Here is a 26,211-nt window from a genome sequence, read left to right on the forward strand (position 1 = left end):
AGCTGACTGGCTGAGAATTGCAGCATTTATAAGCAATTCAAGTGAAAATTTACGGAGGTGTTTGTAAACATCTTTGAATGATAAAAAACCCACCTTTAGCTGTTTTTCACAGTAATGTAACATTATTTGCAAAGCAGACTATCTAACTGTTGCTGCCTGCGGCATAACATAGTGTTGAATCAAAGGGACCGGGATTTTTTTTTCCCTTCCAGGTGCAAATTTTGTTAGAAATTAATGAACAAATAATATTCACCATGAAGAGACGTGCAAGAACATGATAACAAGTTAAAAAACACTGAATTTTTCAAGGGTTCAATTTTTGGTCAAGACAAACTACCTTTAGTTTCTGGTCAAAACAAGCACTTTTCCTAAACCCTTGGGTCAAGATCATGTTGCACAAGATAAGAATTACACTATCTGTTGAACTCTAGTCAAACAGACGTGGATATAACGCAATCCATCCAGACATCTATCAAAACTCACGAATTTCAGATCAAAATGCTAAATTTTGCTATTGCAGCTTGAGGGATTACAGTAAATAATTTCTGCCCACTTTATTCCTGTGTAAAATTCTGTGTACATCTGATGGAAACTCTTGAATCCAAACTACACACTGCAAAGATAATGGAGATTTTGAAATGACCTCATTTGACCTTTTGGGATCAGGGCGCTGTCTTTCAGAACAATTAATTACCCCACCCACAGACACACATAAACAACTGATTAAGAATGAGTTTTAGCAGACCACATAGAGGAATGGAAACACTATCACATGTCCTTTATAGTTCACATGAATTTCTAAACTAAGAGCGAAAAAAATATGTCGCAGAGCTGCCTTGGCAAATGAAATGAAGTAAAAATTATACAACGGACATATAATGTTGCTCTGACACATTTTCATGTACTAGAGACTGCTTTAAGACTAGTGTAGCCTTGTAAAATTGCGGCAGATGTCGATAGTCTGCATAGAGTGTGATTATCACAAATGTAATGTGATTCTAATATGTGCCTTAATAACTGATCTGATGTTGTGAATATTCTAATGAGGGAGATAGGCAGGCAACTTTGCCCTAGCAAACAGAATGGGAACCGGAGTTACATCATACGAATACCATGAATAATTGAACTCTGGGTGCCATTCTGTCTTGTTCATGCTCCTGTCTCTCAGCAGAAAGATGATTTTTGTGGTGATGAACCCTTTCTAATCCTTGAGGGCACTGAGGGCTGCTTCAACTAAATAACAATTCAGTGTCATCATTCTTGATTTAATGATGAAATTCCGATCCTAAATGTTGTCCCAAAAAGGATATTTATCCAGGGTGCCTTTCACTCTCGTTTTTAGTTATTTTCAACAAGGCCAACTGTGATCGTGTAAACAAGGTTATTGGGCCTTTGAACTATAAGGAATTCACAGCGAGAAGAGGAAATTTGCCGATTAGAGAGTCTAGGCAGCTGTAGACATCACACTTACACCAATCAAATGAATCACAACTTATCACTACATTTTCTCCAATAAAAATCACTATGGTTGTAAATGAAATTTGCCGGACAAGTTGAGTTGAGTTAAAGTCAGTTTGCCTCACACTGTGGTTGGGATTGATTTCTCTGTGGCAATCAGAATCCGCATGAATTACAACTGGCCCGTTACCCGGGCTACAGACTTCACGCAGCATTCACGGGGTTCTGGCCAAATGCTTGTCCCAGTGTTGAGCTCAGCCTGAAGGAATTCCAAATATGAAGTACGCTACTTGTTAACATGGAATACGCACTGGCTGGCTGTGAAAGCAGGCAATCTACCAGTCAAATGTAGGTGTGTCATTTGAGAACTGTCCTTTCGACACACACGCAAAGCATTGTGTGATTTGCATGGTTTTAGAACACCTTGCTTCTTTGTATACAACAGGTATGTTGTTTCTGTAACCTTAATTGCTACTTCTCTGCTACTTGTGTTTATAACAAGTTGTTCATCTACATTTTAAATAGCTTTATTTGCAGCAACTGCAAGCCTTTCAATTCTTACAAAAGTATTGAAACACCTATCTGGGCAATTGCTAATCAATGCCAGAGACTGCTGGTAATGGTTTGGTTATTTACCTCAATTTTTTTTTTCAATTTCTCTCATGATTCACAAAGTTAGCATACATGCCGCACAGCAACTGTCAACTACAGCCACCTTTACAGCATTTTTATCAGTTACTAAGTACACTGTAAGCCACTGCCCGACCTTCTTTTTGAAGTTACAGCACTGGCTATAAACTTTAACACTCTAAACCCCACATAAACAAGCTCTTGATTATTATTTCTGAGCGTATGCAAAGAAAAGACGTTTGAAATCAGAACAGCCCTACCCTGCGTACTTTCGCCTGTCCTTAAATCTGCTGGTTTTTTACCTCGACATCTGATTTTTAGCAGGCTCCGTTGGCATCACATACCAGGACTGAGAAAACAAACTAGCTTTGGCCAAGAATTCAACAGTTTTCCTGTTGTGGGTCGTAGCATAACTCTGAAGTTGGCCCACTTGATTGGCATTCTTACAAAGTCTCTCTTTGATCGGTAGATGTTGATGTTTCCGCCAAAGGAATTTACATGGGGGTTCTGTCGTCAATTGGGCTGTTTACCTTCAAAGAATGTAAGGAATGGGGCTTATGCGTCTGAATTCTATTTTCTGAAAATTAAATTATCTTATGAGCAAGTTTCTTTTCCTTCTATCATCACACATTTTATATTCAGTTTCGATGTTCTGAAAAACATTTAAAAATTTTCTATTTTCACCCTAATTTCAACAAATTCAGATCATATTTGTAACTGTCAGAATGCAAAGGCCAATTTTCCGGCACCACAAGAGTCCATAACTATTAATACTGAATTTTTCGTGAAAAATATAAATATTACACAAAATATTTAATTTACACTTTATAATGAAAAGCAATTATTTTGAAATAGTAAAAAAGCCATTAACAGTCCACAAATCCAGATGAAAGATTTTCTTGCAGCATTCATGTCCTCCTCAAAATACAAGACATGCCATTGAATGCAGATCCTGATCCCTGTCAATCACACTTCTGAAAGGTCAGAGGTTGGTTGGAACACCTTCCAGAAAACTGGGTTTTTGATGAAAGGCTTGACAAATCCATCAAACATGATTGTGTCCAGAAATAACAGACAGTTTTCCACGTCCTGCCTGTTTGTCATCAAATCCTATTATCAGATACTAAATATAATCCATCAAGTCAATTACTCAGGCATAATATACCGCATTAGTTGACAGCAATGTGGCACCATTTCACACTTTCCCACTCGTAATGGACAGTACTTAGGTAGTTTGATGAGGCCCCGTGTTCAAATGTCTGACAAATATCAGCTTTTCAAAGCCGGCGAGAAGCAAAAACTCTCCATCATCACTTGTTCTGAGGATGTAGGTGACGTGAAACGGCAATCCATACATCCAATTATATACATACACATTGATGGGCCAATACGTGCTCCAGACAGGGGGGTGGGAGATGGGGGAAATGGACACATCTGTATGGCCATGATGCCACTACATCCCAATTGCATTGCACGCATACTACTGCTACATAATGTGTTTTCACGTGTACGGGATTCCAAGAGGCATTTTTCTGTTTGTCTGAAATTCTTGGTCTTTTGATATCAGGAAGCAAATTTTTAAATAATCCTCTGCATACATACAGTGGAAAAAAAGAGACACACATATTTGCAAATAAAGCCAATGGGACACTAAGACTCACTGATCAAACGGTAAAGTGTCGTGTTTCTCATTGTTACTAAACTTGCAAAAATTATATTAACTCATAGAGGCACAATGAATTACAAAAATTCAGCCAAAGATTGAGACCGAATTCTGAAACAAATGTATCCGAGTGGTTTTTGAAATGACTTAGGTGTGTATGAATACAATATTTCTAATGTTGTTCTGTGTTTTCCCAATGATCCAGACTTCTATCTTATCTATATGCATTGTCTACAGCTTTTAATGCCTGTATGATTGACTGGTCATAAGATTCCAACATCGGCTGCTGCACGGCTAACCATATATGGAACCGTATGAGGAAGACCCCGTTTGCTCCCTCTATCTGCACACAGCTGAAATACAAACCTAGACTGAGCAGCTTCACTTTCATTTCATTTCATGTTCCCCCTGTAGGACTCGATTACGTAGAGATTGCATGAAAGAAGCTGCCATCTGTACTGGAACTTTAAACCCCATCCTAGGCAGTGTCATGTCTCATGGGTGACAAAGGTCTGAAGTTTCTGAGAGTGGCTCTCATAATGACTGCAAAAGGTGAGACAGCTGATGGATCTTGCAATTCAAGGCACACACGCCAACAGAACAAACAGACTGAAAGGAGTGGAACATTTTTTACATAATTCTTCTCTAATTGTTTTTGGAATACTGATTCCTATCTGTTTTGAGATCTATACACCCGAGTTGATGAGAAATCGAAAAGGAAATAATGCACAATATGAAACACAAGAGGAACCTCAGCAGCGAGTTGTCACCTCTGGCTCTGGGTTGGAAATCCTAGCATACTAAAGAAGCGCCTCCACATCCTAACCAGCATGCATCTGTGAAAGCCAAGAGAAATCTCTGCAGCAATGAAATCAACTACCGCAAGCAAAATAATCTGTGCATCATTCACGATAAATTTCTGAAAACACAAATTAAAATAACTTCACATTGAAGAGTGGAGAATTGGAGCAAGAATACCACACGCATAATACTTGTAGACACTCTGTTCTGGTGACAAGTGTACAGCATGTGTGTTGAAAAAATGCAACCGGCACAGCTGAACAGGAAAGGAAAGAAACTCTCCTAAAATTTCCTCTTGTACACTTTCCATGCAGATCAATATTCAACATCCATTTCACGCCATGAAATCAAAGCATGCATGCCTACATGTACATCTGAAGTATAAGTACAAATTCTGTAGTACATACAAGGATGCGAAGAGAGGAGAGTCCAATGGATCTAACTTGTGACATAATGCCCCCTCTCTCTTCAAAATATTTGGGAAAATGACCCAATCCAACCTGCAGGCTGGCCGGTTCATTACCCCTGCTGGCCAAGCAAGACTGTGTTGTTCACTTTGTCCTTCACAGTTATGCAACTGATGTTGTGAATTGTGGAATTCAGCACAGCTCTATAGGGAGCATTCAGTTGCTGATTCTGAATTGTATCATGTTTTACAGCACATGGAGCTGAAGGGGGAAAGAGGGAAAAAGCAAACTTTGCCCATAGACCCTCACTTTTCTCGAGGGTCTATGCTTTGCCCAAGGTTCAAAACCTAATGTTTGGATTATTAAGAACAGAGATATATAGCTGCTGATTTTGGAAACGGAAAATGACATGAAATCATCTCCATCACAAAACTGCTCACTTACCTTGACGACTATGGTGGTGGGAAACCAGAAAATGCAACCGGCTATCTCAGGCATTTTTCAAATCGCTGTTTCTAAAATGTATATGCGCACTGATCTCCCCGGTGAAAAAATGAAAGGAATCACAAACAGATAACAACAGCAATGTTCTCTACATCAGGGACTCGCCGGGAGCTCTGTCTTTCCTTAATCTTCTCATCAAAGATGACTTTTTTCGTTGTTATTGTGTAATCACACTATGCACCAGCCGACTCAACAATGTCAATGAAGATAATGCTTTGGAGTTGTTACACCTCAGCGACCCCTGTTGACCCCTATGCTTGGAATCCACCGCTTTTATCTTGAGAAAGGTAATCCCAGCTATAGTGTGCACCTAAAGCTGTGCAGCAGGACTTCTAACGTCTACGACAGTGCCTTCCCTTATTTTGTTCTGAAGCCTCTGCAGCTCGTAATGTATTCTGTGATGTAAAACCCCTGACAATTTGTTTGTAATAAATTCGTCCGGACAATTTACAGCCCTCTGGTGGCCAATTGCCGTATAAACCACCGCAAACCCCTGTCATCAGCTTTGACATCTGTGTTCTGCTGATTGGGCGTCTTGTGATTCTTGGAGACTGCTGCGTCTTGCAACTCACTAAAACTGATGGAAAGGACGGACAAACCATAAGAGCAATCAATTAATGGACCACCCCTATTCTCTGACAACTGTTATACTGAAAGAGCTGGCACAGGTTTTTTCTAAACTGAAACCATCCGCTACATCGAAACAAGTGCAAGGGATGCCACTGAAAACATCTGTACAACCATGAGCAGAAATTTCTGTTTTAGTCAAGTCAGATCTACGGATGCAGATTTCATAAGACCCATCTTTCCCAGTGAGTTCAGGTATGAATTCTCTCAAGAGGAGCTGTTGCAAGTCAATTAACACACAACATGCGTCAGATCAATGTGAGTACATCATTTGTCTTGAGGGACAACATATCAACCGTTTGTGTCTCAAAGCTACTTTTTAGAATACCTGCAGTAACTACGCAGGGCCTGCATGCATGAGCCCCTAATTGTAAACAAGTTCTGATTAGAAGTTACCCCCAAACACAACAGTTTTCTCAACCCTTGTTATTGTCACATTAACTTGAAGGACTTCCTGTTTTTTAACACAACGTCTTGGAATCTCAACTATTCTTGTAATTTAGGCATGCAATTGACGATTCAGGCCAAAACTGCCTGAGTGGACAAATCAAGCACAGATACTCAGATCATCGGGATGAGTTTTAGTTCTGCATGGAACAGGAAAAATAGCAAAATGTAGGAAATTCCAGCTGCATGCTCTTACATTGTAAGTTTTCTGCATGGTACATTTTTTTCCAATCAGTCAACTGATGATTGCCAAGTGTCAAAATCCTTTTGTCACAATAACATGATCACAAGAAATGCAGCTGACATGCTGAAAAACATAATAACTAGAGTCTTAAGCTGTCCCATCAAATTACAATACCTGAGGATCAAATTTGTTCCGATTGAATGTGACAATTAATCATCAACAGCAATGCCCAACTCATTTGCTGAATTCATGGAGGTCTGTGTGCTACCTCCCTGCTGAAATAAAGCACTAAACCCTTTCACCATGATGCCTAAATAGTAGTGCCATTCAGCCATTTGACAGGGACCAGAGAAGCACCAAACCACTGAATTTCTACCGTTTCCCTCCGCGCTTTCCTTTTTTCCCTTTCCTCCATATACCTAAAGCAGTGATCTTGCCAGCTAGCAGCAACTCATGGTTTAAAACTCCGTTTAGATGGCCATGCAGTTACTGTGCCACATGCCTGACTTTCATCATGAATCTGCATCAAATACAAACCCACTTGAATGAGTTAACCTCTTTGCATTAGTGCCTATATTGGTCAATCATGGCAGAGACAAGCAACAATTGGAAAACTTAGACCTCAACTGTGTCAGAGAAACAAGCGATGATTGGCATTTTGGCGCAATATCACTATTACCAGTAAAATTATTCTGGTAAAAATCTCAAACACTATACGTCAAATAGGAATCAACTGCTTTTTTTACCCAGACATAAAATGAACTTGCTGACCTTTGGCGTCTTACTATTAGTACTATAACATTTCTCAAAAGCAGCCAGGAGGGTCGTTCATGACTTTTAGAATGAAGACGTATAAACAAATGCAGCTATTTTGATACTGTCCATTTTTTGCCCACTTTGAAACTGCTCAGAGAAATGTGTCAGTTTTAATGTTAAATATATCGGATGTCATGTCACAGAGCCCTTTCATGAGAGGAAATGCCTCTTCAAAAGGTGCATTTACAGAATCAGTTTTTCTCAATAATATTTTCTTTGATGAGTTATGATGTACCCAGAATGGCTGCTTGTTCATGTTAACTGGGACCAAAATTTAACATTTCTCAAGTCATATTACGCAAATATCACTGTTCTTTGCCATGAAATATGTGAAATATGTACATTTAAATCACACATGAATCTGTTCTTGAAGTTTGCACAGAGGCTCAGCGAGGGAGAGGGTCGATCAATATTCAAGCTCAACAACTGAAGGGTAATGTGGTTTATACTGAGAAAGAGAAGTACTGGTTTTTGTGAGAATGCACATGCACATAGTATTAGTCGAGTCTAAACTTTTGAATGTGAAGTGACAGGAAACTGAAAAGGTGATTTCTTTCTTTGCTCAGATAGGTGGCTTCAAAAAGATTTCTGAAAGCTCAGTTCGACAATCAGTTCACAGTCCGCCATAATGAGACTTCTAATGTGCTGAGATAAGAGGAATCATGACTTTCTCGTCCTGAGACAAGGGATACAGCTTCCTCAAAGTGTACAGAAAGAACTTGAAAAGCAGCGAAGACCATGTAAAACGGTAATTGACTCAGTTTAAGTTGACAAGAATGCATTGTAGCTTCGGTATTAGCTGATATGATATATTACATAGTCAGACACATGTACAGAAAGAAATACCAGTTAAATGGCCACCGCGTTCACTTCTGAGTATCAATGTCACTCCACCAACTGACTCGTTGTAAAACATTCCACTGAAATCAAGTTACTTGTATCATCCATATCTTTAAATAATTAATTTAGCTTCATATACCAAGACAGATCACTGAAACCTTGTTTATCCTGACAAACCGCAAAAATAGATAAATATTTTTAGTTTTTTTCTGAGACATGGCGACATATTTCATTAAATTCCTCTTGACAAATGGGTTGTCGTAACAGGCTCAGATCTCCCAAGAATGAAAATACACTTTCCTCAAAACTGTACATTTTTTAAGTCACATAATATGGGGGAGGGGGAAGGGTAAAGGACAATATACTGATGTGTTGCTCACATTAATGGTAAAAATCCAGTGAAATCATCATAACTTCAGAGTATTCAATGCATGCATGAGAAGTATTGACCCCGCGGTGACCCCAAAATCTACTTAATAAGGTGAGATCTTCAGTGTCATACTGAGTAGGTTTGAGGATTAAGTTACACTTGTGGAGAAGTTGAAGTTTACGACCAGATTGAAATAAATCATTAAGCTAGATGATTACAGACGCCTACCCTGAAACATGACAACTGAGCTGGACCAGTCAGATAAGATAAGTATCAGATATTTGTGACTGAAATGAGAAAAAACGCCCTCAACTAGACAGCTGATACATTTTATTAATGAAGTCTAGCTTTTTTTTTTGACACTGAGAGGTGATATCTCATAAGATGTACTGGAGGCCCTACGGGATGACAAAATTGCTTAAATGATTTTTTGAATATGCACTCCAAACTTTGTGAGCTGGTTGTCCATATGTCCTGTCCATGGATCCTTGGCAATGATATTAAAGTTGAATGTGTCTGAGATATCTTACCCTGCAAGGGTACCACAGGGGAAGACACTCCATGGCTACTACGGGAGGCAAAATGAAACTCCTAGATCAGCCAATTGGTTGACAGTTTAGAAAGATTTGCTTACTATCCCATAATACTTTGAAGACTGACAACTCTGCCATAATACATCACTTCTTCTAGGTACCTTCTCATTGTATCATTACATGGAATTAAGGAAGTTAATCCCTCAGAGGAGGTGGTGAAAATGATAGCAGGGCACACACTAAATGGATGACCCCCCAGGGCAATTGATCTTGGGCACATGAGATGCAATCTGAAATTGCTTCACTTTGCTGTTGTTATGGTAACAGTTGAGCCACAACTGTTGGTTTGGTATGAACTTTGATCCCCATAACTTGACAGAGATCATTTCAGGTACATTCTTTCTGTCTTTTTGTCTTTTTCGTTGTAAATGCTGACTAATGTCAGCAAATCTTCGGTGAATACTGAGTTCATGAAACAACTTACATGAATCTAAATCTCTCAGCTGTTATGAATTTGAAAGCTATCTAACAATGAAATTTGAAATAAAATTTTAAAATAAAAATTCAGTTTCATTAAAACATCCTGCTCCATTTTCACACGGCATTAACATGACGGACAATATTCAAAATCTTTCTGCTATGTGTCTACTGCTGAAAACTTTTCACACATCATTAACGCTGACATTTAAAGCTTTTAATAACAGAGAAAGAATTTCAAACGAAGTGCAGAAGATATTTTGCTCAATGGGATACATCATGGAAACCAAAATAGTGAACATTTTAATCCGCAAAAAATCCATCAGACTGTCTACAGTATCATCTGCCTTAGTTATCACATTCCTTCACATTCCAATATCACTTAGAATGCAATACGAGTCCACCAGGAGGGACCTAATTTTGATGCCAATTAAAACTCTGAATCAGGTCTCCACTTGTTAATTTGTTTTTTCTGATCTCAATGCAATCCCATTATTTCTTCCGTTTTATAATAGGGTGGCATATTATCTTGATCAATTAAGGACTTCATGTCTTCAATTGGGTGAAGGGTTGTCCCGACATAATCAAATCAGAGGAAAGTCAACAGAGACCTTCCAAAGCATGAGGAATATTTGGAGAGTTTTTCATCTGGTGATTAATACACTAAAAGCCGCTGGGCTTTGCTAGACTTTTGTAAAACAGTTCTGGTATTTTAGGAGACTTTGCTGACGTGTTAACGTTAATGCAACTTGACAGTTTTCCCGAATCATGTCAATCAACACATTACAGATTATGTCAACATGGCAACACAAAATTAAAAGTCACTCATAGGCCAGATGTGTTGAAGTAATGGCTTTTTGGACGATGGATTACTGAAAGATGTCACACTTGATCTGAGCTCACATTTACCATGTACCACAGTCCCTCCGGACTGTGCATGTACACATCCGCAACACTGGTGTCTGCGTAATAATCTATTACAGCATCTATGATATCCGCAAAATTATATATGCAAATCACAGCACCACTGTAAACAAGAGATAATCACTTTCCAAGGAAGGACAATTTCATGGCAACAAAAAACTAAAAACTTACGATCATCATGTGATATTGGAGACAAATTCTATAGGGTTTTGTTCATGAACTTCATGTAGGGTACTGATTTTGTAGAGTGAAGATACTAAATGATAAAAATTTAGATAAATATGACATTTGTTATCATACTTTGGAAGTTTACTGCAGGCAACGATAGATATTTTGAGGATTAAGGCATCCTGTTTAATGATGGCACAGCAATCAGTGACAGAAATGTGATTTGTTATATGAACCCCCACAGCATTGATTCAGCCACACAGATGTCATCCTTCGGGCACTGGAGAAACGTGAGTACGACACAGTTATATGCATCTTACAACTCCCATGCACTGGGGACATTAGGGACAGAGAGAATCAGTTAGGTAAGATGGCATCTAGGGAGTGATTTTAAATGACCTCCCACAAAAAGTTCTGGAACAGCTAGCATAGGAAAAAATCCAGGGCATTATAATGTCTGACAAATGGACATACGGTATGGAAATGCTACTGGAAAAGCCTTTGCCATGAAGAGAAATGCTGGGAATGTCACTGCCATGGACAGCAATCCACGACAGCCAGAACTTATCTCTCAGATGTTTATCCCAGATCAGAGTATCTAAATGACAAAACACTTCGCCAAACACTGTACATCTGTTCCTGCCATGTTTTGATACTTCATCCTGGATCCTCACCCCATTTTTTTGTTTCATTCCTGACATTAATGGCAGATTCCATGGAATACACAACTTGCGGAAGGAAGATGGAAGAATTATGGGCAAGTTCCCAGAGTACCACTGTAGGAACTGGGACTCTGTGAACTTTTACTCCACCATTCTCCAGTGCAAGTATCTAAATTATCTTTTCGTCTGACCGCATAAGTTAATTGCCTTAAAGCTGGTACCATACATCATAATGAGGTTTTTGAACTGACCGCTAGCACTGTCCATGCAGATTTATTGAAGCTGCCTCGCAAATATTTCCACCAACTCTACCAAAAGTCTGTATCAATTTCTTGACAAGATGTGTATGGAGCCCTATAACATTTGCAGCTGTTCACTTACTGTTTTTATCTTCGATTTCCGACAGCATTACGGGGAAATGTAATTTTTGCAATATCACACATACACACAGAAACATACCCAATAATATATCATTTCCACCTCCGAGTTGTATTGTTACAAACCGCAATAGCAACTGGTGCCTGTCAGAACAGAACAACATGAGAGATCATACGCTGCTTGACATCCTGACATGAATACGTGGTGGAATGCCGGTGACTATAAAGTTCTAGTTGATGACTTTTAATCTGCAAAAATGCTCTTGGTATGCTAGTCAGACTTGTACAAATTCTGAAATATGTCTAGCTACCACAAACGGTTGGAACCTTTGGAGAGACCGTGAATATTTGTTGGTTGCAGCCACCAGGGACGATATTGCTATATCACCAAACTTTACGGTTTACTGGAATTGCTTGTCTCTTTCTGCATAAGGACATTTTTCATATTAGTATTCACATTGTTAAATAAATGTCTTTCTGGTATTCAGGTTTTTTTATGAGAGAACACAGCTACTGAAGTAAAATCCATGAGAATATTAAAAGCTCTTTTTAGCAGATTGATAAAGTTAATTCACAATATTAAAAAACAAATTAGTTCACAATATTTCACAAACATGTTTTAGAAATAAAATTGAAAAACCCAAGTAACTCACTCTGTGATATGAGAGATTAAAGTTTTCATTAGGATTGACAAGATCACTTATTTCTGATAGCAGAATGTATCCGAGGACAGCAAAATCCTTGGAGTTCATTTCAAATGTCAACAAACTTCCAAGTTCACTATCATAACATTCAGAAAAAAAGGCATACACAGCTGATTGTCATTATCAACGTATTGTTTTACTTTCCCCTTCCCCAGCCTGTCAAGGAGCGTCTTTCCATGCACTTTACAATAAACAGCACCCACGCAAAAGCACTCTCTCCTGATGTCATCCGAGGACAAATTTATATCTGATCGGGACGTGAATCCTATTATGGTGAATATTTGAAATAACTGCATCCGCCTCAGGTTTTTCCACCCCTTGCTTATCAGAATGTAGTTGACAGATTTTCATAGGGCTAACATGTAAACTTCCATAGCGTGGCATTTGCCGCTGCAGACAGATGGCCATGGAGGTTGATTGCCTCGTAAAATTGTTGTAAGGAAGGCATTCATGCATGCAAAGCCCAATATGGAAGTGAAAACCCTGGCTGTTTTGCCGGATTATCTAAAACAGTTGGTTGCGTTACGTTCCCCGAGGAACTGCTGATATTTCTGCCTGTCGGTCGATGCATGTTTCGGTCTAGCAAACGACATCACCTGTATTTTGAAGTCATGGGACACATGGCACCAATCGCTGGAACACTGTAAAAATTTGCTGTCACCAAGTTTTGAATGACTCCAGTATTAGGCATAAGACAGCCATGGCTAGTGTACTTTATATGTAAGATACTCTCATGTAAATTGTATTTGACAGCAAGCTCAGCTCTTTTTACTGTCCCTCTCAGGGTACTGCGAGATATCACTGAGGATAGGATCAGATTACACGCATCTGTTGCCAACTTTCGATGCGATTTAACAACAATTACGGGCTATAGAGGAGCACATTGCTGTCTGAATCTGTTTGTTTTTCAAATCTGTGTATTTCAATGGATACACAACCATTGGGGCGATGCTTACATTCCTGTCGTCTAGGAAGACAAGTGGTCAGCGGTCTATCACGTCTTATTAGGTATTAAAGAGAGAAATGGAAAGCCACTCAGTCATAAACTGAGATGCTAAATGGATTTATAAACATCCATGGCAGCCTGGTCACAGCGAATGGGGAAAACTTGAGAAAAAAAAAGCTACCTACCAATAAAAGTCTTTTGTTGATCTGATAGAGTAAACAAAATTGTCCACTTGGAAAATGTGGGGTGACTAAGCCAGCAGCAGCCTACAGGGTTTTCACCTAGTGTAGCCTTCCGAGTTCCTTCGGGCAGCAAGACTTTTGGACCAGCCCAGCAGAGTTAGAAAAAATTCCTTTGATGTACGAAATTCACCAATAATCCAAGACAGAAAACAAGCTTTGAAGCCAGTTTGAGACCACTTGTCTGAGATGGAACTGACACAAGGAAAGCATGTACCGATTTGTCGGTTGTTGGGAGACACGGAGAGCTCTCACTCAATGGTTGACATTTCAACAGGCAGAAGGGAAAACTTGCGGAAGGGGTTAGAGTTGAGGGATGCCTAATGTATGATCCAATCCGCCAGCCCAAATATGTCCTGTGAGCGAAGAAGAGGCCAAGAAAAGGACGGATTCAACATACATGGATGGGAAATGTGAGAAGGCCTTGGTATGCTGCAAATGGATTGTCAACTGAGGGACCAACTACGATACCAACCACATTTTGCTCTCTCCCTGGGTCGAGTCGTGTGTCTCTCCACAGAGGAAATGATACTCCAGAAAAGAAAGGCGGAATGTCATGCATCACCGAAGGACAATTATCTTGTTACTCTAAAAATTACCTCAACTTTTCTCTCGGTAATATTACTTGTTCGGTTCATTAATTAAATTGCCAAGTAAAAAGTATATTCTGAAATTTCTTGATTTGTTTTTGGTTTGAAGTATGACCAACATGATGAGAATTAATGTCTTCTAAAAATACTTTGCAAGGAAAGAAAAAAGTGCCTTCTTCCACATAAAACATAATCACTTCAAATTTTTGTCTGGAGGGCATCCCGCTGATATGAGAAATCTCATTAAAGTTGACAGGGGGATCAATTTTTATAGGTCAGCACTGTGCAGAATTACATCTTACGTTAAAATAACATGTAATACCTCAGCCGGAGACTATGCCATATGATAAAATTATGAAATGACTAACAAGGACAAATAGGCCCTGAGGGCTTGGTAATGTGTTTTACAGATTTCCCTGCCACTGTATATTACGGACAGCCGAAACCAGCCGTTGGCTGGGGCCAATACAAGTTATCGCCCGACTTTGAAGACTCAAAAAGCCCTTTCTCTTGCAGGTCCACCATCAAATATACACAACTATAATTTTGATGTGCTGTAACTTAACCAGCATTCAGTTGAAAGATTTCTTTTTTTTACAAAGGAAAGGTATAGACATGCAGTCTCTCTGTTTAGATGGCTGGGATCTAAACCAAAGAGAACTGGGATTGTACCTCAATATGCCATTGCAGTCCAGAAAACTGGTGATAAAGGAGCACAGAGAAGTTAAAGCACATATTTTTCAGTGTTTGGGAGAATCATTGTAAGCTTGGTGGGCAAAACATCTTCCACATTAAATTGACACTATAGACATTGATGCCAAACGTGAGCGTGATTGATGTGTTCTGCTAGCTCTACCAACTATTTCTTTTCATCTAAATTCTTCATACAATTACATATCAAAATACTCATATTCCTTGCTTTCCCTCAGTGTGTGTGTGTGTGTGGTGTGTGTTGTGTGTGTGTGTGTGTGTGTGTGTGTGTGTGTGTGTGTGTGTGTGTTAATGCAGACGGATTCAGAATGGGCCACATTTTGAGTAAAACCAGGGCACAGGCCTACTGACAGACCATAGTGGACCGAGAACATCAATAGAGAGACTGACTCTGTTTCAGTGTCAATTGAGCTCACACATTCGAAAGACCAAGCAACCCAGAGAATGAACTCTTGAGGTCTGACTGCATCATGGTCGGCTTCTAATTCGCAATAAAAAAGAATGCGAACTACATAAAGTCAATGTTTCTCATTTCTGAGCATCTCTACGACAGGATGAAATCTCAAAGGGGCAAGTCTAGAAATACTGCATTCCATCACAAGAGTTTTCTTGCTTTTTTTTGCAATAAGCTCCCAAGAGAACATGTCATATCCTCCAAAGACATTTTAAAAATATTTTCAGACATGCATGCTTCGGTAAAATGTAGTTAGTGAATAACGCCTTAAAACTCTATGCTTCTCTGAGTGCATCACATACATCACAAAATCCACATTCCACACTAAGCCAGGGAATATCTCCAGCTGTCTCTTTTTGTAGCAAACTTGCAATCCACAGAGAATAAATAACAGGCATATTCCATAATCCTTCTGTTTATCCCCCTGCACCATCAATCTACTCTCACTAGGGCAGAGACATAACAAGATAGAGTAAGCACTGTGGCCAACTCTGGCAGCATACAAAAAAAAATATTCTGCTTCAAGCATCCCATGATTAATGAACTCATCTGTGTAATTGGCCATGCGATAGCACCTACTCCTGGAGCCTTCAGTTGGACTATGACCTCCGACCTTTAAACTGTGTGCAGAAACCTCACCAGTGAAAGTTTGTGATCCCAATTCATGCAATAAAATATATCTCTCAAATTTTCAACTCATGTGAAAATTCCTTAAATGATAAAAAATTATGTCAAAAATTGTTAAGTTCTCCAAATTGCAATTATATATGTCTGTACTGAGCTGAACGAAACCTCAGCATGTAGCAGCTGATCAAGGCAAAAAACTTTAACTATGGAAATGGTGGTTACAAAGTTTGTTCATTACCACATGATCTGCTCTATGTTGTATATCCTGGGGCTTCTTACTTGAGTTTTTTTTCCTGATAGGAAAGGTTGGAATGAACGATGAAAAGAGCACACCTAAAATTCAGTAAAATATTTCACCAATACTTCCAAGAGTGATAGGTACAATCTTGTGTGGTGGAGAGACCATGATATAATCAACACCAATGGATCAAGAATATCTATATTGTGATAACACCTACTACATCTTTCAAATTTTCTTTCTACAGGGCATCTTCAGTTTAATCATGCCCTTTTCTTAGCTATTAACCGGTTCCCCTGTTTGCACACTGCACTAGTCCTCTCCCCCTGTGTTAGCTTTCTCTGCCATAAAAGGAAAATCTCTGTCGGACTCCATGGCAACAGGGACTTGGTTGCTAAGTTTACACAGGCCAGGGTGAAATGAACCTGCCATCTGCCTGCCTCGCAGATCAAATTTATGATCTGCCGAGTGCAGTATGACAATGCAGCGGCTCGGTATTATGTACAGGGAGGAATTACTTCCAGGCGATAAACTTCTGAAACCTCATCCTAAGAAAAGACCAAAATGACATGGAACTGTCAGTATTATGCAGTTATGACGGCGAAATCACCATTATCCCTGCCGATAATGTAAACATTCTCTCCATATTTCATGCGTACTGTTTCTATCAAAAGAATTCGTCACATCCCTTCATGCTCCAACGCAGAAAGTTCTTAGTTCCATGGGGGAATGTGCATGCGGTTCACATAACATGCCTGACCCACGGATAAACTATCTGAAGTAAATACTGTGCATGCAAAAGCCACAGTAACGTGTGACTGAGCATGTATGTATGAATCCCCCCATCAAATATTGCAGTAATTTCATGCAGACACCTGGTGCAGATGCTTCAAGTAATCATTTGGATCCCACCAATAGTTCGTGGAGATGCTGACAGTTGCGCTCAGAAAACCTGCTCAGAATTTGTAGTGTACGTTTCAAAATGTCTGACAACTTTTTTGCGGTTCTCGAAAGAATGCAAAGACAGTAATAGAGTACCCAAATAGCCATGTGTGAAAACGATGCTGGATCTACGTCGTGGTCTCTGTGCAAATCTAACTTCCACCATGGACATTTTAAAGTGATAAGAAAGCAGAGATAGTATCATGTTATGAACTGCAGCTTACAACTCTTTGTAGCAACAAATGAATGAATTGATAAAGAGGCATCATGTCAGCCTGATCATAGAAGCCAAGTGAAATGATCTCATTGCTGGGGAAAAACCCCAGAAATTGAGCCCAAATGTCCATAGTTTAGTCTATAAATGTGTATATGTACAGTGAACTTTCAGTCCAGTTTTGACACGTGGTGCTTGCACTTTCGGGCAAGGGAGCCACCATGCAGGCCAAATGTGAGATTTATTTTTTTTGGAAGCTACCCAATCCAAGACTCTGTGTAAAGGTGGAAACAGGAAAACACACTGACACACATGAGATGAACGATGTGATTGGCTGGTAACCTTAACAATTGAACATGTAGTAAAACAAGCGCCTTTGTTGTGCCTAGTTTTCAGGACCTGATTCCCCTGAAGAACATAAATGTTTGACGATGACATAAAACACCAACTCTGACAGGACTGAGCAGTCGGTGCATGTTCTATTTTCTGAAACAAAGGGCAAAGTTTGGCAGCCAAATTTTCTTGACTTCATAAACAGCCCTGTCCTATTGTGATCACGGATCACTGGTTCACAGTGGTATCACACAACCAAAACGTCCTGTCTGATATCTGAAGGGGAAAAATAATTTCTGAAGGTGATTTATAAATCTGTGTACACAAGACACATGATGGGAAGTGACACTTGCGCGTATCGAATGAAAGCAAACAGTCAATTGAACTTTCAACAAAAGTATTAATCATCAATCTATCAGTGATTCTGACAATGACAAATATCTTCATCTGTTGACCTCCGCATATTCTTTTCTTATCTTGTCGTGCATCTCATCTTGGGAAAGGAGTATCAAGTTGTCTGGTCACTGTGAACTGTTTCCTTCACAGGATCAATGCATACAACTTTGACAGAGAAGAGAAAGCTGCAATAAAAGGTCAAGTAAGGTCACTGTAGGAGAGTGTCACACCCTTTCTCACTCAGCCCATTCTTAACTATTGTCTACAATAGAACAAAAGGCGTCCACCATATCTGACCTTCCTGTTTTCTGTTTCCAAACTTGTTTTGTTCAATATTTACCTTGAGTTTTCAAAACACTTTGAAAAATCTAAGCTTACATCAGACTGATAGAGAGCTTCCCTTTACAAGAACACTATTTTTTCCTGAATTAGAAGTATTATGTGCATTACACTATATATTGTGCACTACCAAGTCAAAAAAATCAAACTGTTGCATGGTTTTTATGAAAAGAAAACTGGGAAACAGAACAGAAAACTGGGAAACGCCCTACCTGTCTTCTGTGTCGATTCCATCGCCACATATTTCTTTACAGCAGATATCCTTTTCGTACTTCACCTGGGTCTATTAGCCTTGTCTTTCAGCCAATCAAGTACTTACGAAAACACATTGTTCAACTACTCACTGACCATGCACTCATCACGCTGATACAGTCAACACTTCATTGGCACCAAAATAGATCTGGCTTTCCGACAAAGTATGAAATCGGATCGAAAGCACATGAAGATTCTTGTTGATGGAGGTTTGACAAAAGACCTCCTTGCTACGCCCTAATCTGTGCCATTCAAACTTTATACAGTCCATTTTGTGATAACAACCAACACCTACTGTCTCCCAAAACCCTCACCCACAAAGGACTGAATAACACAGGGAGACCATCCTATTATGCCAAATTTTGGGAGAAACAAAGCGGCTGGCATCCATTCTATAAACTATTCACCATATCCAACAGGGGGTGCCACACCTTGAACCCCTCTATCACCAAAACCTCACATGTAAAAAAATAATGGATAGAGTTTTCATCATGAGAAACACAAAACGAGACAGTAAACACTGGTAAGAGTGTATTTTGCAAGGTTTTGAGATTAAATGGTTAAAAACTATTTCCCACATGTAAATATTTAAATCTACACTACTGTGTGATGCTCACATCTACACAATCCTGTATAGTTCTGGTATTTTCTTCTATATACCGGTAGTTACATTACGGCCACTGCAGACTTTTCACCTACGTCAAGGAACATAAAATTTACCAGATTGTCCATAAATATGTTGTAATATATTATTTGAAAATTTCTGTATTTTCCTTCATTTTCATTCACAGATGATAGATCGAGCGAAGTGAACAAAACTACTCAATAAATTCAACAAAGAAAATCTCTGTGGGCGGTTAGATCTGGTTTGATGGAGCACAGTTGCAAAACTCTTTTTAAGGGAAATGTTATACAGTATTATGATCACTGAAATATTGAAAAATATGTAGGCTGGTTGCTTGGGTAGTTTTGCCGACCCTTTTGACGGTTGTTTTGCTATTTCCGGAATTCACAAATGCAATAAAATTTGTCTGTCTCCTTTACACCTAAAACTGGGCCACAAGAGGTAGGGTACTTGTAATTGCAGACAACTAAAAATCCAAGAGATTTTTCGAGAAAAAATTTTTTTCCTTTCACATGTAGGATGAAGTGACGTACATTTGACCCTTCGACGTCATATTTTAACTGATTACTGCGTCTATTTGTTACTGACATGGTCTAGATTTTTATGCAAATACTGATCTCCTCGCTATAACTAAAATCCGTGTCAGATTACTGGCGGCAAACACACCATTCTATCGCAGCATTTTTTCTTATATGATATCAAATGTGTCTCCTAATCGAAAGTTTCTCGATGACAGTGCTAGCACTCATTATAGCATGGTATTATGTCCCTTCAAATTAGTAATACTATCCAATGTCCATTTGTATCTGGAAGTGGGATGCCATTGAAAGCTTTTTTAACTTGTCAAAGGAAGTAAGTCTACGTGCATGAAAGTGTGTTGGACACTGCCCAGTCATATAGTTTTTAATTCTGTCTACATTCATGCGTCTGTCAGATGGAATGTCCATGTGTTTACTAACTCGAGACAGCATGTCCACCCCTCATAAATCTAAATTCATTTCACTGTTTCCATAAAAACGCGAGTGCGCATAGTCTTAATTATTATGGCAGACCCAATTCTCAATCGCTTGTGTAGAGCAACGTACGCTATGATCCAACATGAGCACTCAGCCAGGATTTTTTTTTGCCATCTATAGAGGGCGCCCATCAGATTCAAGATAATGTTTCCAGTGTGATTTACAACTGATACAAGTGAATTGTTGGATCTACTTAGACAGGATCTCTCCTATGGCCCACTTTTGACAGGTCACTTTTTAAAGTATGCTTCCTTTTGTCGTAGTGTATTGCACCATAGAACATGCTTTTCACATTACTTTCTCCAAAGCAAAATCATTTTTGGATATACAGCAAGATAAATTTTCTTCAATGTCATCATCAAAGGAGCTCACTTTTTGACATGCTCTAACAAACTTCTAACTCTCTGACAAAATTCAGTCCACTTCAATGCCATCTCAAGGCAAAATTAAACATGCCTTTTGCTAATAAAAAGCAAGCTGGCTTGACCTCAGCTGAGCAAAAGGTCAACCGGATAGTTGATTATAGGTATATTTATCTACTTGCCTAAAATGTCACACATGTACATTGCATAATAATTGTGTTTTGATTATCCCCATGAAGGGAAATGGATTTTTCCCATGATTCATGGCTGAAATAACACCACATACCAATCAACAATCAGATGGGTTCCTTAACTATGACTGGCAAGACCAATTCTACATTCTCCTTGGACAGAGGACAATTGACATGCCTAACTCACAAAGAACAAGACACTGCTGTTAAAAGGTCTGGATGAAGGCTGAAAAAAGGCTACTGACTGATCTTTCAATAAAAATAAGTTTCTGAAATTTGAAAATTTATGTAAATCGATAAAAAAATTGGGTTCAGGTTCATGTGTACTTTACCTAGAAGTAAAGTGTATGGCACCTGCTTTCATATGCAAAAACAAGTATTGTTTCTGACCTTGACTCTGATCTTGTTTGCAGCGTGTCATTTCCTTGCCTCTTGCATGACACAATGGTCCTTTCATCTGGTTTGGACTTTCTTCTTTAAATCTGACAGCTTCATTAAGTATTCTATCGCGGTATTTGACATGCGTTTTGAAGACCAGAATCGGAAAGAACACGCGACACAAGCAACACAGCTCTCTGAACTTTGATCAGCTGTTAATGGGGTTTTTACCACAAGACTGATTGATTGCCAACACTGCCATGATGGTGAAACTTTAACTTAAACTATACCCTTTTGTTGTCAGATTTCCAACACTGATAGTGTAAGTAGATTTTTGTCACCTTGCATTAAGTATCGCCAAGTAATCAAAAAAAGCAGCTTGGTTTCTCTGTACCTTAAATGAGATCATACGGTTGTCTAGTCAAACTATGAATACTTTTCAAAAAAATCAATGGACAGAAAAGAGAAAAATAATATAGCAAAAACATTCCTTGCCGACACAAAAAAAACATAAATGAAAATAATTTACTGAGCAAGTCATGAGCAAAGCATGTATGCAGACCTTCATGAGTCATCCTGACAGTACACACAACAATTTTTGCTTCAAAAGTGGCAGCCATATTGAATTGTGAGCATATCGTCATGTGCTTTCCATATGTGTTTCTCGTTAGCCAACTATTTCATATCTCTAGAGTTGGAATTAGAAGCGCTCAATTTCACCGGGAGGCCCCCCCGGTAATCAGACAGGCAAATGTTCATCTTCCTTTATCAGGTCCCATGGTCAACCTTTGGACACCCCAATTTAATTTTAAGACTGTCCATCAAACGTAACTGATTCAAGAAGACGCCATAGGGGGTGTAAATGTATCTGTGACAAGAAGTATGCTGCAGGATGTACATCAGATATCAAAATTTTCCACACTGCCAGATAAAAATAAGCCAAGCTGGGGTCAGGCACTGAAAGTGCAGTCTTTTGCACGGAGCATAGCAGAAGAAATCCAGGACAGTAATTACCTGGTTGAGGACATGGATATACTGGGGCATCACAGTACAAGTCATAATTGTAGTATGACCATGCGCTGACACTGGAAGACATGATAGGTCATACTTTGACACTTATGTCAAATATCCAAGAATACAGGAGACACTACTTGTGTCAAGATTGAGGGAGATATGTGATGTAGAATTGCATGGTACAGATTATGAAAAGCAAATACAAGTTTCGACTTTGATTATGAAAATCAATAATTTCAAATTACTGTGAGCAGGTAGCATTTTATATTGACTTACCCTATAGAACGGTTTGTGGTCATACTCATAATACAGTGTGATAGTCATACATTTATAATTACAAACACACACATGTGCATACACGCTACTCACAGCACACACAAAATTTAAAGTGGACAAACTCACCAACATACACACACAAAATTATGATATCAAGCTCCTTCCCCACTTGGAGTTATCTTTTCATCCCCAAATACTAAAGCACATGAATTTTTGTCTGATATTCTCACAAATGGTGGTACAAAACATTTGAGCTGTCTCTTCAGAGCTGGACCTGTTTAATGCAGATCAACTTGCTTGGTGATTTCATTAACTTTAACAAGGTAGATCTGTGCATTAGGGTAACATAATCTATCATACACGTTTCGTCCTTAAAATGATAATCACTAAAAAACTGAAATCCAAATTACAAAGATATGCATGTCAAGGGAACAGATTTGTTTATATACATGTAGACATGTCAACAAACACAGAGGTGATGACAAACAGAAGGACATTTTTGGTGCTAAAACAAGCGAAGCTGGAACACACTCAGAAAAGGTACACAAAGATGGAAAATACATTCACAATATTGATGTGAAAACATACACATAAACTAACCACTTACAAACATACACAAAGCATGTAGATACATGTAAAAAATGCATATAAATGCATGTATGTCAAATCAATTCATCCATCCATCCATCCATACATTATCATACAAAGGCGCACAGAAAGATCGGTAAGGGCAGTCGGGACCTACCACAACTTTGAATGGACCACCAGTGATAGCCACACCACCAAATTTGATGTCCAAGGTGTAACGCCCGGTAGCGGGACATGTCCACACAATGTCAAATGTACCATCGCCATTATCAATAACTTTGACATCACCGACATCAGTACCATCGGGTGCAGTCACCGTGGCTGTGACACGTCCCTTGCCAGCATCTCGGGAGTTCACCTTGATGACAGTTTCTTCGTGAACAGTGACCGTCTTAGTAATAGTCTCTCCTGTTTGGAATGATAAAGAAGATGTTAAAAAAAATTTGGGGATGGCAAGAAATAAAATCAAAATGGTGAAAAGTCCGGTAAATTTTTCACAGCAGTATTTTGCACTTCAAAAAGTGATGTCCCAAACAGGGATCCTCAAAATTAGGGTTATGTTGAGAAATCACACACAATGGCTTCGCTTCCAGCACAGCTACAATCGCATGACACAATTCCTCTGGCTGCTAGTACACAGCGATTCACAAGTTCCTCAGATTCCAGTTCACATATCTTTGCGCTTTTTTATGCTGTCGTCTCACTTTCACAAAACTCCCAAAACTCAGGCAACTCATCCTCTCAAATAATCACCATCTGCCCCCCTGAGCGAACCAAACGAATGCCTCCTCTTGGGGCACTGCCTGGCAAAGCCAACAGATGACCCGCGGGCAGACAACTGAGACTGGGTCACAGACAAGCAATAGAGAAACGGGAACGGTACTTCTCGGGTACATTCTTGGGATGGACGAGCAATATACAGGGTAGACAGATCACTTCTTGTCAACATTGCACAACCGAGTAACGCCTTATTGCAACTGTAGAAATAATCACACTGGAATTGTCACACACAAAAACAGGTGCAAGGGGCTTGATATGGACAGACACATCCTCTAACAACGTGGACAAAACCAAAACAGATTGAGATGACTCACCACAAATAAAGTGGTTTGTTATCATTGACCAAAAGACACAATATTTCACTTTGTGTTGTATATCCACACACCTAACAAACATCATACAAGACTATAGCTTAGTGGAAACCCATGGAATGGTTGCTGTGATGGAGAATACAGAAAAGTACCGGAAGAATGCATTTTGTGGACAGGGTTTTGAAAAATTTCAAGTCTACCTTCAATTTTCATGTTGGGGTAAAATCCTTGAATAGAATCCCATTTGAAAACTGAAAATTTCATGAAAATCAATACTTCCTTTCTTTCCCACAGAGTTAACAGCGGATATATTCAAATGTAAACAAATGGAAATTATAGGGCCCCTGGTATGGAGACTTGCAGAATGACCTTTGTTTTTCTCTGAAAAACAAAATAATCTGTTTTTTTTGCACCATAATATGAGTGCAAACGAATTCATAATAAATGTTTCATTTCTGATGTGAATTACTTTTGGGTCAAGTAAGGATGCAAGACACAACAAATTATGCCCCAACAATACTGAATTACACATTATGAGTACGGCTGTTCCAATCACTCAGGCTACGTCTGAAATATCATACTCCAACTATTTTGGGACAAAATGCACACTCGTCTTTTTAAACATCGACCATAATTCATCCAACACGCCCATATCCATGATGTCACAAGATATACCAGCAAGGGATTAAGCAGTACCACCAACAGTGAAAGTGGGTTTGTTCCCAGGAGACTGTAGCGCAGGAATGTAATTTTTTTATTCTTGTCTGCGAGATTATAGTCCTTTTTGAAAAAAACCTGAAGGTCACCACTCTAATATTGCAAAATAACACAGCACAATGCACCGGCTCTTTAATTTTTGCTGCTAAAAATCTAAGAAACAACAACTCACAATATGACAAAACAGATGAGAAAAGAAATGTAATCAGAAGAAAAACATGCTGTTAGAAATGACCTTTACCATGGGTTACGCTATAAAACAAAAATATGGTCGTGTCCATTCATACCATGCAGCGCTGTATAGAACATAATTCGGTTAGTGTGGAGAGTGGTTTATTGACGAAACAATCACTCGCTCATCACAAAAACAGTTTTCTTTATGCACTCAAGGTTTCACATGATTACTACTCTCTACGGCATTAAAAGAAAGAGAGGTCAAGAAGCCAGCGAAGCAGACTTTGTGCTGTTTCTATGGCGACTGACTGATGATGAAGATGATGGTGGTTGAGGTCACAAAACCAATGAGATGGCTCAGTAATCTGAAAGACAATGTGAAGAGTTAATTATGTCTTGAGGAGGGTGCAAAAATGGGAAAACAAAAACTAAAAAAAAAAGACAAAAAAACAGGTTTTGCAAACAGAATGCTGTAAGTCTGTTAAGAATCTTTTGATTCTTTGGGGGTTGTTTGCTTTTTATATCTATATTTTTTTTTTTGGATTGGTTCCAGGAGAGGACTCCTTACTTGTAGTGGTTGTGGTTGTTGTTGTTGTTGAGGTGGATGCATAAGACGAGACAGAGCCCTCAGTGTCCGTGCTCATGCGTCTAACGATGGGAATGTCCACGTCTCCACATTTAACACCTGTGAAATGGAATTAGACGGGATAAAAGGGGGAAAAAAGAGGAACCGGATGGAAGTCATCAGTTACACTACTTAAGACCTGAAAGAAGTCAAGCTGTGTGTTCTTTTTTGCGTTTTCTTTACGTTTTGACACAATGCTAGAGGAGGGGAGGTAAGAACACGAACAAACATGGTTAGGATGAACTCTATGGAATGAAATATTTTAATGTCTGGCTTGGCCT

The 26,211-nt window shown here is 39.1% G+C and overlaps 1 protein-coding gene across 21 annotated transcripts in view; it reads right to left on the reverse strand.

The window, feature by feature from the left end:
- LOC139135296 (filamin-C-like) overlaps nucleotides 1-26,211 on the reverse strand; it is a 150,517-nt gene that overhangs the window by 16,974 nt on the left and 107,332 nt on the right. For 15 of the 21 annotated variants that reach the window (XM_070702632.1, XM_070702628.1, XM_070702631.1 and 12 more), the window contains 2 exons: nucleotides 25,874-25,990; nucleotides 23,481-23,731 (listed from right to left, as the gene is read on the reverse strand). In XM_070702632.1, the coding sequence (XP_070558733.1) occupies nucleotides 23,481-23,731; nucleotides 25,874-25,990 (368 nt within the window). The remainder of the gene's footprint in view (nucleotides 1-23,480; nucleotides 23,732-25,873; nucleotides 25,991-26,211) is intronic. The other 6 variants (XM_070702636.1, XM_070702635.1, XM_070702634.1 and 3 more) reach the window with 1 other exon arrangement.

Source organism: Ptychodera flava, chromosome 6, assembly GCF_041260155.1.
Source record: "Ptychodera flava strain L36383 chromosome 6, AS_Pfla_20210202, whole genome shotgun sequence".
Classification (NCBI taxonomy): Eukaryota; Metazoa; Hemichordata; class Enteropneusta; family Ptychoderidae; genus Ptychodera; species Ptychodera flava.